This window comes from Pogona vitticeps, chromosome 5 (genome assembly GCF_051106095.1).
Source record: "Pogona vitticeps strain Pit_001003342236 chromosome 5, PviZW2.1, whole genome shotgun sequence".
Classification (NCBI taxonomy): Eukaryota; Metazoa; Chordata; class Lepidosauria; order Squamata; family Agamidae; genus Pogona; species Pogona vitticeps.
The window spans coordinates 189,685,915-189,704,340 of record NC_135787.1 but is presented as its reverse complement, the minus strand read 5'-3'; the positions used below and the strand labels follow the sequence as shown (position 1 = coordinate 189,704,340).

Here is an 18,426-nt window from a genome sequence, read left to right as displayed (position 1 = left end):
TTGAATCAGTGGAACTTGTGGAGGAGTAGACTGATCAGTATTTATTTATTTTTATTTATTTATTGTATTTATACCCCGCCTATCTAGTCATTTCGACCACTCTAGGCGGTAGGTCTGCTCTACTGTAACATGACACTAAGCCACAGGATTTCAGTCAATAGGTTTTGCAAATGCGTTGACCCGGATTTCAACAGTTGATTTAATTGGCCTCTCATAGAAGGACCACTTGCATTTACGCCAAAGTCAGCACATACTAATATATAAAAATGACACGTATACCCATTAAACAAAACATGCTATGCAAGTTTAATACACTTAAATATAAATAAATATGTTGTTTTCATAAGAAGTATGCAATTTATACAGGGTCAGTATATTAGCTATAAAACAGCTTAGTGCATTTCTAATATTACATAAAAATTATTAAACAGTATGATGGGGGGATGTTCGGGGACAACCTCAACTGCAAGACTCGTGCTAAGAAGGGAGAGGGTATAACCAAATGGCAGCACAGCTGCTGAATCAAACCCAAGTGCCGTTTTGGAGAAACACAGTAATTGTGCAGCTCTTAACTGGGTGCCATTTCTCATACGTTGCTGCCTGCTGAAGACGACATGGATTCTCTGTGGTGGGAAGGACTCTTGTGATACTTAACTGTGCTGCAGTTTGCCGTGGACGTATAAAATATATGCAGTAGTCTGGAATTGTTTGCAGTTGGATAGAAAGAGTTGTTTCTGTGTGGGCTAGGCAAACATGTTCCTTGAGAGCTGGGCATGTCTGCCGCTGGCCCTCTGGCTAGTTAGTCTACTGCTGCTATGGCCATAGCATTCACAGAAGTAGCTAAGCAAGTGGCCCTACATCGCCAAGACAGCCAATCCATTGAACGCGATCCCATACCAGAATACCCTCCAGAAACGAAGCAGGGGGGAAACTAGCAGATCTACTACAAAGCTGGCCCAGAACACTTGCCTCTAGCATGCTAGATTTTTTTTTAAAAGAGAACTTCACGTGAATCCCCATCTGCCACTGATACTGTCCAGACAGAGGTCTACCATGTAGATAAATACTAGGGCTTTAATCCATCTTGTAGACCCATTGAATCAGTGTAATTTAGAGCAGTTGAGTGTATGGGAGAAAGGCGGCCTAAAAAGGCATTTAATTAATTAATCAATCCTCTTGTTGGAACTACCAGTTGGATTTCGTCCAGGTTTTTTTTTTTATCCTATGTAGTGCTCTAACAATGCTGGCCAATATGGGACTAATTCTCTCTTCTCTGTATCCATTGGCCTGTTTCTCTCATTAATTAAAAGCAATTGTGAGAGATTACATTTCTCTTCCCACCATCCCAGGTTTGCTCTAAACTTGGATTTGAAGTGTAATTCTGACGAGAAGGGGAATTATTCCAACCCAGGCATGCTTTAAAATGGGACAAACGCCCAGCTTCTTAGCTAGCTTGAAAGAAAGGAAATTGCCGGTAGTTACTGATAGCTAACACGAGGGGGGAAATTTGGCGAACTTCTGCCCCTTTTAAAATATTAGCTTAAAAAATATAATCCTTCATGGAAAATTAAGGCTGCCTCTTGAAGAGAAGGAATTGGATCCTTTCAATGCCAAAACTATCCAACTGTCATTTTTAATGTGTTCAGTTTTGCATGCATACGGGAGAGTCGGCTCTCCTTTGGAAAAAAAAAAAAAGCCTGTACATGTGTTCTTTCAATTAAAGCTGTCTGGAGCCAGCTTGATGTTCCTTTAAGCTTCAAGCTACACCAGAAAATGTTCTTAATTGAACATGGTACAACCTAGAGGAGCACAGGAAAGGTTGCATATGCTGTTTGAGAAGGATGATGGGAGTTGTCATTTTAACATACTTGGAGAGCAACTGACTGGGGAAAGTTGGACTTTGGCAATTCAGCCAGATCCCTGTTTAGCCCTCAAGCTCAGTAGAGAATCGGGCAAACTGTTGTCTTTGAGCGTTGCAGCAAAAGCAAAACAGCCTTGTGTACTTTAAAACGTTACAGGATTTATTGGGTACAGAATTAGCTCTTATGGATTGTAGCTCTCTTCTTCAGGCATCGGCGTGGGCCATGGGAAAAAAATTGCCAAATCTGTCCTGGGTTACCCAAAGTTGGGAACCACTGAAGTAGAGAATACGAACTGCCGTTTTTGGTAATTTCTAAGAATCAATAATGTTTGAGAGACAGGATTATTTTGGCACAAATGGTTACGGTATAGAGAGGATCGCTAACACATTCTCCCATCTTTGATTTCCAGAAATATTCTTATTGTTTTGACTTGTATACCACCCCATAGTGCTGCAGCATTCTCTGCAAAGTTTACAGCCTAATTATGCAAGCCACACTCCTTTTACTGAACTTGGAAGGAAGGAAGGCTGAGTCAACTTTGAGCCGGCTACCTGTATTTGTTGGGATTGAACTCAGGTTGCGAACAGAGGCTAAGCTCCAGTTTAACCACTGTAGCATGCGGCTCATAAATAGAGTTGGATCATAGTGCTTCCACTATCCTGAGTGGGGCTATGCCATATCATAACACAGTGCTACAAGCCTACCTGATACCTGACAGCTACACATCCCATGAATAAGATTTTAAAAATCTGTGCACCTCTTACAAAGAGGCTTCCCCGTCTTCAGGAGTGGTGCACTAGAAGGTTATGACAAGATAAAATGTGGATCCAAATTGTTTCCAATTGTGGGAAACCATCATTGGCACTGAATGGCAAAAAATGGTGAGTTGTGGAAAATTGGAGTGTGTTTCCTTAAAAAAACAAACAAACCCAACTTAACTAGGAAAAATAACATAAAAGGGAAGTATTTAGATACCAGTGGTTCCCAACCTTGGGTCCCCAGATGTTGTTGGGTCTATAGTTCCCAGAAATCCTGGCCAGCCCTGCTCGTGGCGAAGGATTCTGGGAGTTTTAACAAAAGAACATCTGGGGACCCAAGGTTGGGAACCGTGGATCTAGACCAGTGGTTCTCAAACTGGGCTCCCCAGATGTTCTTGGACTAAAACTCCCAGAAGCCTTCACCCCTAGCTGTGCGGGCCAGGATTTCTGGAAGCTGTAGCCTGAGAACATCTGGGAACCCAACAGTTGGGAGCCACTGCTTGAGAGGCTCACCTAGACATTCCCCATTGCTGCTGGTCCTGCTGTTGAGCGGACTGAGCCCAACTGCCTCCATGCACAGATTTTGCAGGAAAAGCAAATTGATCCCCCCCACTTTTTTAGCATACTGTTACCCATTACTAAGAAACACTGTAAGTAAACAGAACTGTAAGTAAACAGAAATAATATATTTGCGAAGGCTTTCACGGCTGGGATCTAATGGTTGTTGTGGGTTTTTCGGGCTCTTTGGCCGTGTTCTGGAGGTTGTTCTTCCTAACGTTTTGCCAGTCTCTGTGGTCGGCATCTTCAGAGGACAGCACTCTGTGCTCTCCCGTATGCATGCAAAACTGAACACACTAAAACTCTGAGCTACTCAAAATGGGCTAAAACTTCGTCAGTTTTGGAGACATGTTACTTTTTCCATTGTGTGACAACACTGCCGTACTACAATTTAGACATTTCAAGTTAGATAATCTTTTATTACTTTGCAGTTATACAATCTTACCATCACTTTGCTGCCCTTCATCTTTTTTTCTCCAGCCACATTTTCTTCCAGTAATGTTCTCAGGTGAACATGCTGTTAAACTGACAGCATTTCAGTAGCATCTCTCAACTGCATTGAATACAATCCACCTCCACTATTCATTAGTAACTTCTGTGCATAGTCCTTAAGGTGGATGGAAGACATGAGGGTAGAAAAATGTCTATTTTGAAAGCTCAGCTGAAGAATTTATAGTAAACAATGCCTGCTAAAATGGCCACCTCCAAAATGATAATAACTGAGAGTAACAGTTTGTCATGAGCCTAGAAAGAAAAAAGGAATATGGGATTACTTACTGTTGTAAAAAAACATCTGACGATACCATCCATCCAAATCACTAAGATAAATTGGAAGTTTAATATTTCAAAAGTGCAAACTGATAGCATATACCTAGATGACCTGCAAATACTGTATGATTGCTTGCCTATTTTGAAAATAAGATCTTAATTTTAATCTGAAATTTTTAAGAGGGAAACATTTAAGTTTGCACACAATCCTAATTCAGATGTGATGTCTAAATACACAAGAAACCAGATTGATTCAAGTTCCAAACTACAGGTGGCTTATGATTAATTCTATTATTTTTCCCTCATGTCTCCCAAAGTGGGTAGCACTGTCAATCTGTTGCAGCAAGAGTCTTGTAACACCATAAGCTATAACAAAATTATTTGGCAAGGATTGCAGCCCTCTGCATCAGATGCATCTGAGGTGAGCAGCTGCAGTGCACACACAAAAAATGCCAAATAAAGGTATTCATACTATGAGATTCTTAGTTGATTTATTGCCCAAAGAATCTATGGATGGTTCCCTATTGCTGACAAACTGACATCACATGCAGTCTGATTAGTAGCTAGGAACTGCAAGATAACAATGTACCTAAGGACCTGCCAGTTTGGGTGCTTTTGGCAATCAGTTCCTTCCTTTTAGCATTCCATCTACTTCCCTTTTCTTGCAATAATGAAATGTGCTTTGAGAATAGGAGATCACAGCAAAAAGGGGTAAACAACCAGTGATCACTGAAAGCCTTCGAGAATACAACTCCTTTTTTTATTTTATTTTATTTTTTTGCAATCCGCTGAGCCCACATTTGGATAACGCTGCCCGAAAACACCACAACACCTGAACGCCCTCTTAAAAATAAACCAGCCCCTGAACGGCAGGCGGTCCGTGCAAAAGAGACCTTGGGAAAGAGAAGAGAAAGCAAAACCTCCCTCCTTCGCTCGCTCGCTCTCCACCTCCCCCCTCCCTTCCCGCTGGGTGGCCTTGCCTGGAGAGCCGATGCCCGAGCCATCGATCGGAGGCGGAGCCGGAGTGGGAGGGGAGCGAAGAAAGGGGCGGAGGCTTGCGGCCGGCGCGCTTCCGATCGACGGCTCGGGGCTCGGCTGGCGCGTCCTTGCCGGGCTGCCAGGCGACCCCAAGATGGCGGCCGCGGGAGGCTGAGGGGAGGAAGAAGCCCGGGCGGCGTGAGGGAGAGGAGCGGGTTCGCCGGCGGGTTGGGCGGGCTCGGGCCATGGCCGGGCGCTGGGCCTCGCGGGCCGCCGCCGAGCCGCAGTGAGGCAAGGCGAGGATGTGCGAGAGCTACTCGCGGTGGCTGCTGCGCGTGTCGGTGGCGCAGGTGTGCCAGGCGCTGGGCTGGGACTCGGTGCAGCTCTCCGCCTGCGACCTCCTCACCGACGTGCTCCAGCGGTACCTGCACACCTTGGGCCGAGGCTGCCGCCGCTACTGCGAACTCTGTAAGGACGGGACGGGACGGGACGGGGGTGTGGGGGGAGCCCTGGGGTGGCCCTAGGGACGGGCACGAAGCTCTGAGGGGAGAGTGGGGGTGGGGGCGGCGACGACGACGGGGGTTTGCCCAGCTCCTCCTCAGAAAACTTTATTTTATGGGGAGGGGGTTAAGGAAAGGAAGAAGCCCTGGTCGGGGGTGAGGGGGAAGGGGGGCACCCCCCCCGGTGTTGCTATGGGGAGAGCGGGAGGTGGTGGCCATGGGGCTGCCACGTGACTCTGAGGGGAAGTGGGGGGCCCTGGGTGATGGTGGTTGGGATGTCATTGGACTTAAGTGAGGGGGCCCTGTTGGAAGAGGGGAGGTGGGGGGCTGAATGGGGTGCAATGGGATGGTTGGGTGGGGGGGATAGGGTGAGTTATGGGGTTGTCAGGAGGAGGAGAATAATAATCTCCATAATAATAACAATATCTATAATAATAACTCTAACAGCAATAATAATAATGACTACTATGGGGGGATTTCTGTGACATGTCATGTTTTTTCTGCAACCTTTGGTTGCATTTATAAGTGGGTCTGGACTTTTTTAGGAGTAATCAGGTGAGAAAGGCCAGACGGTGATAACACTTTTCAAATACCTAAAAGGCTGTCGTCCATAGGAAGGCCACAATCTGTTCTTGATCATCCCAGCGTGCAGGACATGCAATAATGGGCTCAAGCTATAAGAAGCCAGATTTTGGTTGAATGTCAGGAAAAACGTCCTAACAGAGCAGTACGGCAATGGAACCAATGATCTTTAGAAATGGCCTGGGCTCCAATACTGGAGACGTTCAAGAGAAATTTAGACAATCACCTGGCAGATATCGTTTGATTTGTATTCCTGCATCAAGCAGGGATTTGGACTTGATGGCCTTATAAGCCCCTTCCAACATTATTCTGTTACTCATATACATGTTTAAACTTACCGGTGGGATCAAATATAGGTTCCAGAGAAAGTGTGAAATGTCATAGAAATCTCGCCAGTAGTAGTAGTAGTAGTAGTAGTAGTAGCAGCAGCAGCAGCAGCAGCAGCAGCAGCAGCATTGCATTGCATTGCATTGCATTGCATTGCATTGCATTGCATTGCAAGAATGGACCCTATGGATCATTGATTTCAGCCTCTAACAAGGAGGTCCAGTGTGAAATCAAACTCCCAACTCTACCTAAACCACTGAGCTATGGGAGCAGAGGAGCTGTACATGGAGATCACTATAGGAAAATATGTTGACATAGCAGGATTGGAGGCCATGGTGTGGGGGGAATTGGTTGCATAAGCGTTAGAGCATCTGTGTTTCCTTCCTCCACCACCATGAGAGCAGTGGTACTGAGGGATGGCTGGAGTGGGTCTAGTGGAAATGGCAGCAGGTAAGGGGTGTATGTTTCAGTGAGTGCTTATTCAATCCTGTCAGAGTGTTCAGATTGCTTTTCCACCCATGACTGTGATCAGACTTATAAAGATGCTGTAAAGTAACACTTGCAATGCATGGTTACCATGCAACTGTAGGAGAAGGCAACTGGTCCTCCAGATGTTATGGGACTGGAGCACCCATCGTTCCTCACTGTTGGCTGACAGGAAGTGTAGACCAACACTGTATTGAGGAATATACTTGCTGACTTTTGTGGAATTGAGTATATGGAATTGAGGCTGAGAGATACCTGACTTGCTTAAAGGCCACTTGCAATTGTAAAATCATACATTTTCCCCCCGAAAATAAGACAGGGTCTTATATTAATTATTATATAAATAAAATTTATAAAAAACACATTAGGGCTTTTTTTCTGGGGATTTTTTTTCATGTAAAAACTATCTACATTTATTCAAATACAGTCATGTCATCTTCATCTGGTTGCTGCACAAGGGCGGAGGGCGGGGTTTCACTTAACTGGGGCTTATTTTGGGGGTAAGGCTTATATGATGAGCATCCTGCAAAATCATACTATGGCTTATTTTCAGGTTAGGTCTTATTTTCAGGGAAACAGGGTAGAGATGCTGACCTGGGGAGGTAGAGAACTGCACATCTTGTACCCTTCTATTATTTATTCCGTCAGTCTTTTTGCCCATTGTTCTTCTGTGTCTGCTGTGGCACAGAAGTCAGTGTGGGATAGTGGTGACAATGTCAAACCAAGACTTGAGGTCCTCTGTGGGTGACCTTGGGCCAGTCTGTCTTCTCTCATGGGATTGTTGTTTTAAGACTGCAGTGGGGACAGACATGTGTACAGTATACCACCTTGAACACATTGGAGGCATGATAGAATATAAATGTAAACAACCATAACATGAACAATAATAAGGAGCTTTGTGGTGCAGTGGCTAAACTGTAGTATTGCAGTCAAAACTCTGCTCACTGTCAGTGTTTGATCTCAGCAGATTCTGGCAGCTGGCTTAAAGTTCACTCTGCCTTCCATCCTTCCAGGGTAAAATGAGTACTCAGTTTACTGGGGGTGGGCAGCAATGAGCAGTTTGTATAATTAAGTTGCAAGCCTTCCAGAGAGTGCTTTAAGCACTATGCGGCGGTATATAAGCAGCACACTCTAATAATAATAATGTACAAAAATGATATTTACTTTGCTTGTCATGAGAGCAGGAATGCTAGTTTATACAGTATCTGTTTTATACAGCTCCAGATTTCATTCGCTGCGTAAACAGCCTCCTGCCACTTTCTGTACTACTTGAGAACTGGAGCATGACAAGGTTTGCCCTGGACTTTGGAGATGAGAGATTGCTCCTTGTTAGATGTGAATTCTATGTCCCGCTTGGAGGAAGTTACACTGCTGCTGTCAATAATGGCAAGGGATAGAGTTGCCCTCTTGTGGTTGCCTGGAAATTAACATGTTTGAGACTTGTGGTAGTGGGGCTAATTGACAGGCTGGTCTTCCTCTTTTACTACACAGTGTTGGTCAGATGGTACTGAATAGGGTTCTTGCGAGAGAATACTTCACTTTAACTATTGGGGTAAACAAGTCATAGTATAGGTAACTCTCAAATACTAGATATGAAACATACAGAAACTTGAATGTGTCTGTTCGTGTGCGTGTATAATTCACTCTGCCTACAAGTCCTTAATTTTGATACCACTTTGGAGTTTCTGCAGCAACATCGTTGACTGTTTTAGGAGTGGCTCCTTCTTATAGGAATTTAGGCAAAGATTAGCTTAACAGCCTGCCATAATGCTGAGACACACATTTCAGGTTCCTGCAGCCACACAAAGTTGAAGAGGCAAGGTGTTACTGCTAGTGAACTGGTTGGAAAAATAATAGAAAGTCTTGCCAGGCTGTCTCTATTTACCAGAAATTATCATGGGTCACCACATGGTGGTATCTACACATAGGTCAAACAAGAATATTCCTGTTTTTGGAATTCTAGGCAGTGTACATTTAAGTTGTGAGTATCTCTGGATAGCACATGTATCCAGCCAACTATATCCATGCCTCTGAGAAGAAGAGCCAGCCTGTATAGCCTTGGGCAAGCTGCATAGTCTTAGAGAGCCACCAGAGGAGGGAAGTGGTGAAGCACTTGAGTGTATTGTACCTAGGAAATCCTGACAAGGGTTGCGTAAGCTGAAAATCAGCTTGACAGCACATTAAAAAAAGCAGCAACAACAAAAAAAAGTATTTATTTATTTATTTATTTGATTTATATCCCGCCCATCTGGTCTGATCGACCACTCTGGGTATGTTATTTTGATGATCCTGCTTCTGTCAGTTTGTAAGTATATGCTTTAATGTCTTCATCAGAGTTAAATTATATATTTTTAACTTTACTAGGGCAACATTATATACTTCAGCTACAGTTCTGGGAGTGCTTAAGGACTGCCTTGTACTACAGTTAACATTTGGACATCTAGGCAGTGATATAATATAGTAATTCACTACTGCGCCTTTGAAATATCTACTGAATGAACATAAGTCTGTACCTGTAAAAAAAAGACCCAACAACAAACTGTACTGTAGCTTTTCCCATTAATTTTTTTTCCAGACGGCCGGACAGATCCTATTTTGGAGGATGTAGGTGAAGCCTTTAAGCTCATGGGGGTCAACCTGCATGAACTAGAAGATTACATACTCAATATTGAGCCAGTCACTTTTGCACATCAAATCCCTTCATTTCCCGTCAGCAAGAATAACGTCTTACAGTTTCCCCAGCCTGGAAGCAAAGATGCGGAAGACAGGAAAGAGTATATTCCTGATTATTTGCCACCCATTGTCTCCTCTCAAGAAGGTAAGAAATCAGTCACTTCTCTACTTTGTTTTTTATCTGTTTGGTTTTGAGCAATAACGCTGGCATTCATTCCAAACAAAGCTGCCTGTGCTGCCAGGTTTGTGCATTGTTAAGCTATCACTCAAGAATATATCACTTGCTGTGGGGTTTCTCAGGGGTTTGTAAGAGAGGAACTGAGTATTAAAATGCACTTCTCTCTTCAGCAACGCTAGATTTAGGGGTGGCGGACCCTTGTGTAATTCAAAATCCATGTAAAACTTTTATGCCCCCCCAATACATAACTGCAGAGCATAAACAGTTGACACACACACACAGAGAGAGAGAGATCTTTATTGGGGTTCTCTTCCATAGCATTGACAATCCTTTCCATACAGTATCATGTGTAATGAGCCTTAAAGGTCCTTATGACCAACATTCCCTATAGTTTCCTACCCAGCTGTGTAGGAGCTTTGCCCTGTTTGGATGGGGTGGGGGTTCATTCAGAAGCAGAAGTAAGCAAACTGGCTGCTGGTGAGCAAGCTCTCACCTTCGAGGGAATGTTGCTTATGACTCTTTGATCTAGAAGCTGACATACAGATGTTGTGTTTGGGGGCAAGTAGTCCACGTTCACACCTTCAGTGTTGAACATATAGTATTTTGGGTGGCCCAGGGTCACAGTATTTATTGAATATTTATTGGAATATTTATATTTATTTATTGGAATAAATCTCTGTACCCAAAACCATACTGATAAGTGCTGTGCAATTCAAGGGAGAAGTGTTCTATGTAAATGACACACAGGGTAGTTTTACATTCTAGTTGACCAAGATAGTTCTACGGTTGTTAGTGCTGTTATAATAGTGTATTAATCAAAAGACTGCCAGGTTGGAAATGAACCTGGGTCAAATCCTTGCTTAGCCTTGAGCATACTCCTTGATTTGGGGTAAATAACGTTATTTGTTGCATTTTGTTATCTGCTTCTTACTTACAAAATGAGTTGAGCTTGAGAAGATTTGTGACTAATCTTATGAGGTAAGAATGCCGCGGTGCTAAAGTTGTCTCTGTACCAGAGGTCGTCAACCCCCAGTCCACAGGCTGGTGCTGGTCTGTGGCCTGAGCTGGACTGGGCCGTGGAGACAGACCTCCTGCCCCCCCATGCACTCCCCTCCCCACAGCGGTTTTGTGCACACATGCAGACACCGACATGAGCGCTCCCTCACCCTGTCATGCATGCGCCCGAGCGAAGGTGTGGGCGTGCAGGCGCCCCTTGTCATCCCATTTAGGATGCTGGTCTACTATATCTGGCAGTGTGGAAAACTTTATTACATTTCAGAATTAGAGTGAGGAGGATCTCCTCAGCACTAGGCCAGTAAAAGGTGCTGCAGGCTCGTAACGTCTTAAGATTTACTCAGAATGCACATAAGTCCACTGTGCCTCAGAATGGATTTGTACAGATACCCAGCAAGAGGTCATATTTCTAATGTTTGCAAACAATACATGCAGGAAGGACATTTTATTTGGTGTGGGTTTTTTCCTAGGCTTGTGGCCTCTTTAGACTTGCAAGGGTGTGTTTGCTCAGACCTTTGTTATCCCTGACCACATGGTCTAAAATCCAGGGGCGGGGTTTTAGCTTTAAATAAGTGCTACCAGAAGCGTGCACCTAACGGCACATGAAATTCTCTGATTTTATTTTTTAGACTCTAGCTTGGTAAATAGGAAACATAAATAGGAGTGCATACATCTGGGGTAGCAGGGAGGTTTTAGGGGGAAGATCAGACTTCCTCTCTTTTTAATTCACTTACCAGATGAATTACATCCAAGGATATTAAAAGAACTGGCAGGAATAATATCAGAACCATTGGCAATAATCTTTGAGAGTTCTTGGATAATAGGGGAAGTCCCCACAGATTGGAAGAGGGCAAATGTTGTCCCTATCTTCAAAAGGGGGGGGGCGGAGAGGAAGCCCAAATAACATCAATTCCTGGAAGGATTCTAGAGAGGATCATTAAGCCATTAAGCAGATAGTTTGTAATTACTTATAAAGCAATGCTGTCATTATTAGAAGTCAACACGGCTTTCTCAAAAACAAGTTATGCCAGACTAATTTGATCTCTTTTTTAAATAGAGGTATAGGCCTGGCGGATGAAGGGAACGCTGTGGATGTAGCATATCTTGATTTCAGTAAGGCCTTCAACAAGCTTCCTCACGATATTCTTGCAAAGAAGTTAGTAGAATGTGGGATAGATAGTGCTACTGTTAGGTGGATTTGTAATTGGTTGACTGACCAACCCAAAGGGTGATCACAAACGGCTCCCCTTCGTCCTGGAAAGAGGTGACTAGTGGGGTGCCCCAGGGTTCTCTTCTGGGTCCCATGTTATTCAACATCTTTATCAGTGACTTGGATGAAGGAATAAAGAGTATGTTGATTAAATTTGCAGATGATACCAAATTGGCAGGGGTTGCTAATTCCCTAGAGGACAGGATTAAAATTCAAAATTATCTTGACAGATTAGAGTCCTGGGCCAAAACTAACAAAATGAATTTCAATAGGGAGAAAGGTAAGGTCCTACGGCTAGGCAGAAAAAATGAACTGCACAGATATAGAATGAAAGACACCTGGCTAGACAACAGTACCTGTGAAAGGGATCTAGGAGACTTGGTAGACCACAAGCTGAACATGAGTCAGCAGTGTGATGCGGCTGCCAAGAAAGCCAATGTGATTCTGGTTGTATCGATAGGAGTATAGTGTATAGAATCAAGGGAAGTGATAGTACTACTCTATTTTGCTTTGGTCAGACCTCACCTGGAGTATTGTGTCCAGTTCTGGGCACCTCCGTTCAAAAAGGATGTTGACAACCTGGAACGTGTCCAGAGGAGGGCGACCAAAATGGTCAAAAGTCTGGAAGCAATGTCCTGTGAGGAGTGGCTTAGGGAGTTGGGAATGTTTAGCCTTATAAAAAGAAGGTTGAGAGGGGACATGATAGCCATGTTTAAATATTTGAAAGGATGTCATGTTGAAGAGGGGACAGGTTTGTTTTCCAGGGCTCCAGAGAATAGGACACAGAGCAATGGTTTCAAACTACAGGAAAAGAGATTCCATCTGAACATTAGGAGGAACCTCCAGGCGGTCAGAGCTGTCCGGCAGTGGAAGAGGCTGCCTTGAAGGGAGTCTCCTTTTTTGGAGGCTTTTAAGCACAGACTGGATGGCCATCTGTCGGGAGTACTTTGATAGATGTTCCCGCATGGCGGGGGGTGGACTGGATGGCCTCAATGATCTCTTTCAACTCTATGACTCTGGGTTCTGAAAATACCGATTTAATCTCAAAACAATTATTTTATCCTTCAGTACAGCGTGTGGAATTGTCAGTTTTTTTAAAAAATCTGAGATTGAAGGAGAAACAAGTTTTTAGGGTTCATGTTTACTTATTTGTCAAAAGTGAAAGTGTAGAATTGTGGTTTGTGAAACAGATCTAACTTGTAACTTCAACTGAGCAGTCAGATCTGGGGTGGTCAATCTTTCTGGGCCTTACTCATTTTACAGTTTTTGTGAGAGAGGAGAGTGGGTAAAGGACAGCCATGTACTGTGCCTTGGTAACATTAGAAGAAAACTGGCATCTTCATGCAACTAATAAAAATGTTCTGAGTTTAGAGAATTTTCTGATTTTATATATAGGCTGTCATCCTCCCCTCCAGCATCTGAAATCATAAGGAGAAAGCTTTCAGCTCTTGTGTTCTCCTGAGCTATGCAGTCAGCTATTGAGCATTGGAACTGGTAAATCTAGTGCTGTTAAGGTGCCATGGAATGAAAAATAGTTAGCTAGTTACTGTAGAGGTGAACAAAAGTGAACATCTGTACCTTTCTAGAGACACAGATCATTTTAAACGTTCAAGAACTGGCTGCAGTAGTCTTGGTGACTAGGGTGTGCTTTTACATCTGTTTCTTAAGGTGCTACAACATTTCTTAAGGTGCCATAACTTTCTTAAGATGCTATAAAATATTTATCCTATAGATACACGGAGTGCGTCCGAATAAGGCATAGCTGAAGCAAACAGTTTAGTATCAATAATGGCCCAATTTAGACATCATATCACATTGTAGCTGAGAAGCCATAAGTACTGTATTTTTCCGTGTATAAGACTATACTTTTGTCTAAAATCTTTAGACTAAAAATTGAGGGTCGTCTTATACACGGAAGTAAGCTGAGGATAGAACAAAAACAAGTGGAGGGGAAAGCAGAGATCAAAGCGATCCTGCAGCGCTTTGATCCCTTTTCCCCTACACTTGCTAAGCCCCAGTTAGATTTCTTAATTTTGGATTAGAAAAGTGGGAGGCGTCTTATGCATGGGGGCGTCTTATAAACAGAAAAATATGGTAGTTTGGGGTTGTGTTTCACTTGTAACATGCTTTGCAATTAAACCTCTGATCAGCATTGGAGTCTGTAGGTTGAAATAGATTTTTATGAGTTTTTATACCATGGTATATAAAAAGTGTGCTGCTTATATAAATCAACAAACTATAGTTACAGTTACTGTTCTGTCTCTGAATGCCTGTGCACCATATGAAAATAAATGTTGTACACTTTTCTGCCTAAATTCAACCTTTTTCTTCTGAACCATCAAAAACGATCTGATTGAAGCCAGGATGAATTTAATTTAAATTAAATTGATGTAAACCAAATCCACCCTGGTTTCAATCAGATCAAAATGATTTAAATAAAAAAAATGATTTTTGATGATTTAAATAAAAATATTTTAACATTGAAATTGTGATTAAAATCACAGTTAAAATCAAAATTTAACTGGCATGCTCTGGTCCACGGGGTCACAAAGAGTTGGACACGACTAAACAACAACAAAATCAAATTGATTTTAAAAAATCATTGATTTTTATCCACCCTGATTGAAACCTAGGATACAGTATTAATTGAGTATAATTACAATAGAGTTAGATGATTGTTCCTAATACTTGCAGATAACATGGGGAGGTTAAAAATGAACAGAATTAAACTGTAAGCATTTTGGATGAGGAAACATGGCTACTCTGAGTAGAAATGTTCAAGTTAGATGTTCATCTTCACCATTTTGAAGTCACAGAAACACAGAATTGTAGAGCTGGAAGAGACCCCCAGAGTCATCAGATCCAGCTCCCTGCCAGTGCAGGAAATCCACAACTAAAACATCTTTGGTAGGTGGCTATCCAAACTCTCACTGGTGAGAGATAACACAGATGCTCATCCCATGGAAATGGCATCTCACCAGATTGTAAATCCACACTAGCAGAACAACAAGGCCTCAAACCCAAGATGGAATTGGTTAGCCTACAACTTCCTTCACAGAAGAAAAGAAAATCTGTGATTATTAGGATGAGTTATAGACTCATCCTAATGGTTAGGGACCTCAAGGATAATCAAATCAAACGTATGTCAAAGCTGGAAATGTATAGCAAAATCATATTTGGTACATGGACAATCAATGTCTGTTTAAAAATGCCATCAGCTGGAACTTTATTGTAAAATGCCCCTAGTGTACTTTTCAGCAGCAAATAGTCACAAATTAGGAAGTCATTATAGGCATTTCTCATCACACACTGAGTCACGCGGTTGGTGTGTGATAGGAAATATCTGCACCAACATCCTAACTTCTGGCAATTGAATGTTATGCTGCTGGTGTTATGCTGACAGCTATAACTAATAGGATTGTGGCCAGTGAAGGAGAGTCCACAACAGTGTGTTCTCCTCCAGCATACTGTGAGAACTGGGGACGTTTAGGTGTCTGTGAAGATCGGGATACAGCTTTGTCAGTTCAGGCTGGTAAAATCCCTGAGGGGAATGGGCATTGCCCTGCCTGTTCATGCGTTAGTGACATGAGGATGCTTTTAAGGCCTTTTCGAAACTTGGAAGTGGGGCAGAATGCCATCTCTTGAGTTTGACAGCCAAATTGTCATTTGGCAGATCAGATTGTCATTCTGCAAATGGGTTAATTAACAAAAACAAAAAAAATCCAGAGTAACACCAGATGTGTAACCTGTGTTGTGCCAATAGTACTGGTGAAAGGTATGCCTCGGAGCCTAATTTGGAGTGCTGAGTTTAACCAGTTTAAAGTCATATAGTTGTTTGTGCCCATGTACATGGGCCAAGGACATGGAGTTGGTGTTGAGGACCTTGGCACTCCTGGTACAAGGCTGCCACAACATTGGCCCCTTCCTCTGCCTAACTGGCAGGGTTCAGAGTCCTCCGCTTGGGGTTCCTCCTCCCACCTGATTTCCACCTCTTCCAAGAACTGAGCTTAAACAAAGTGCCATGTTCAATGTGCATATTATGGGCATATCCAAATATTTCTTTAATACGTTCGTATGGTACTTTTTAATATATACTTCCATAATCGTGTGCAATTAAAATAATAAAAATACAATAATCTATGACAATCAGTTCAATAAAAGCACTGAGAAATGGCAGCATGAATCAATAAAAAGCCAATTGAAGAACCGTAAAACAGCAATTAAAACTGTCTGAGTATCATGATTATAATACCTAGACAAATACAAATGGATTTGCCTGGCACCAGATAGACCACAGGTTTGGTGCCAATTACACTCCTCTGAAGACGGCTTTCCAAATATACAATGGCAAGACCAAAAAGCCTTCTATCTGGTTACCATCTGCCTAACCCCAAATTGGAGTGGGATTCAGAGGAAAATGCAAAACAAAGATTATGTGGGCCTAAGTCCAATGTAATGTTAATGGAAGAAACCAGAGCACTAGTGGAATTCCATTTTTCTCCATTTCCAAAAGCATTTGTAAATTTGTTGTCACTATTTCTGGACTATTTCTGGACTATTGCTGCTACTTGTGGAACTAATTGCACAAATGGCCGTGCAAGATGTTGCATAACTGGACTGCTGCCCATATCCTCCTGTCCCTTGATTTCTGAGGCTGGAGTGATCCTCCAAAAGGTGAAAATGCTTTGCTTGAGTAAAAAGCATTGGAACGAGCAAGCACTTTAGGAATGATGAAAAGGGAAGGCAAAGAAGATAAGAACCACAACATTTCTTTTACAACATGCAGGGAAATTTCTTTAGGTAAAAATTCCTAAAATTCCTAGGGTTGCAAGTTTTTTTAAACCACATTTCTTTGCTTAATCATTAAGTTTCTATTCTTGCTTTCAGACAGAGGTAAAACTAACTCCAGAGACTTTTTCAATGTTTCAGGGGTATTGGGAAAAGTCCTAATGAACATATAACTGATATTTTCCTGGTGAGACATTTCTCTCATAGGAACTTGGGAAAATTGCAGCTTTTAACAAGTGACCTGAGGTGAGGAATACTAGGGTTTTTTGTTGTTGTTTAGTTGTTAAGTCGTGTCTGACTCTTCGTGACCCCATGGACCAGAGTACGCCAGGCCCTCTTGTCTTCCACTGCCTCCCGGAGTTGGGCCAAATTCACATTGGTCGCTTCAATGACACTGTCCAACCATCTCGTCCTCTGTCGTCCCCTTCTCCTCTTGCCCTCACACTTTCCCAATATCAGGGTGTTTTCCAGGGAGTCTTCTCTTCTCATGAGATGGCCAAAGTATTGGAGCCTCAGCTTCAGGATCTGTCCTTCCAGTCAGCACTCAGGGTTGATTTCCTTCAGAACAGATAGGTTTGTTCTCCTTGCAGTCCAGGGGACTCTCAGGGTCTATTATCTGAAGTCAAAGGGAAGATAAACAGAACTTGAGATGGGCAGGAGTTGCCACCAGGTGTTCCAGGGTTCCAATGCGGTTCTGAGTCCCGCCTTCTCCAGCGGCCACCTACTCAGAAATGGTGGCCCGACTTCCTTGCGCCACCTCATATGGGCACTGCCTCCAAGTCGGCACCCATGGGAGGGGGTGGGGCTCGGGACCTCAGGAAACCTGTTGGGTCAACGGCTAAACTGGCACAAATCACTGAACCAGTGCTTCATGCCCATCTCAAAACAGGACCTATACAGAACTGATGCAAAGGTTATTGTGCACGCAGACTTTGAAAGGGTGTGCTGGTTCTGGACTAGAGGTGTGTAAATCTGCATTTGTAGGCAAATCCTAGAATTCCTGAAAGAGCCCAGGTGCCTGGGAAATTCTGGGAGTCATAGCTCAAAATCACAAATTTGTACACCTCTAGTTTGAACCTTTGGAATTACGGACTTTCCTGTTGCTTTGCTCTGAATCTGAAATGGGGCCCTTTTCATTGCAGTCCTGTTTTGACACAAGCATTGGGGTTTAAGAATTTTGGCAACATACTTGACTGGTCTACTTTACCCTGTAAGCTAAGTTTATATATAAATAAACGTGTTTTGAAAGTCACCTTTGGAAGTTCTAGGGCCTTAGCTCATTTGTTTCTTTATTACCATTATATCATATTAAAGCACTAGATAAGGTTTTGCTAATTTTCCATCTTAAACACACACACACACACACATCATGTCCCAGATGGATTACCTTTTCTTCTTTGTGTCAAGATGATCACTGGCTGCAGTCTTAGAAATCTCATCACTTTTGCTTCAGAGAATATTGACTTCAGTATTTTAACATGAGAGAAGTCTAGGTGTTGACTCATTTGATGAGATGCTATGGAAATGCAAACTGCAGAAAGGTGCAGGCAGGCACATTGTCATCCTACCAGAGCATCAAAGACATTTAATTGTTTGTAAGAGAGGGTATGTAAAGACGGTAAGAGGCACCATTGAGTTTGCTTTTGGGGCTGTGAGTGTGGAGAGGATAGCTCTTGTTCTCCAGACTTGCAAGGCAGGCCTCAAGGACATGCACAAACCATCTTTTGCTACTTCAGATGTAAAT

The 18,426-nt window shown here is 42.9% G+C and overlaps 1 protein-coding gene across 4 annotated transcripts in view; it reads left to right on the top strand.

The window, feature by feature from the left end:
- The first annotated feature begins 5,018 nt into the window (after positions 1-5,018).
- TAF3 (TATA-box binding protein associated factor 3) overlaps positions 5,019-18,426 on the top strand; it is a 150,844-nt gene continuing 137,436 nt past the window's right edge. For 2 of the 4 annotated variants that reach the window (XM_073002519.2, XM_073002518.2), the window contains exons 1-2: positions 5,019-5,392; positions 9,395-9,637. In XM_073002519.2, coding sequence (XP_072858620.2) covers positions 5,227-5,392; positions 9,395-9,637 — 409 coding nt within the window. In that variant the 5' untranslated portion in view covers positions 5,019-5,226. The remainder of the gene's footprint in view (positions 5,393-9,394; positions 9,638-18,426) is intronic. The other 2 variants (XM_073002521.2, XM_073002520.2) reach the window with 1 other exon arrangement.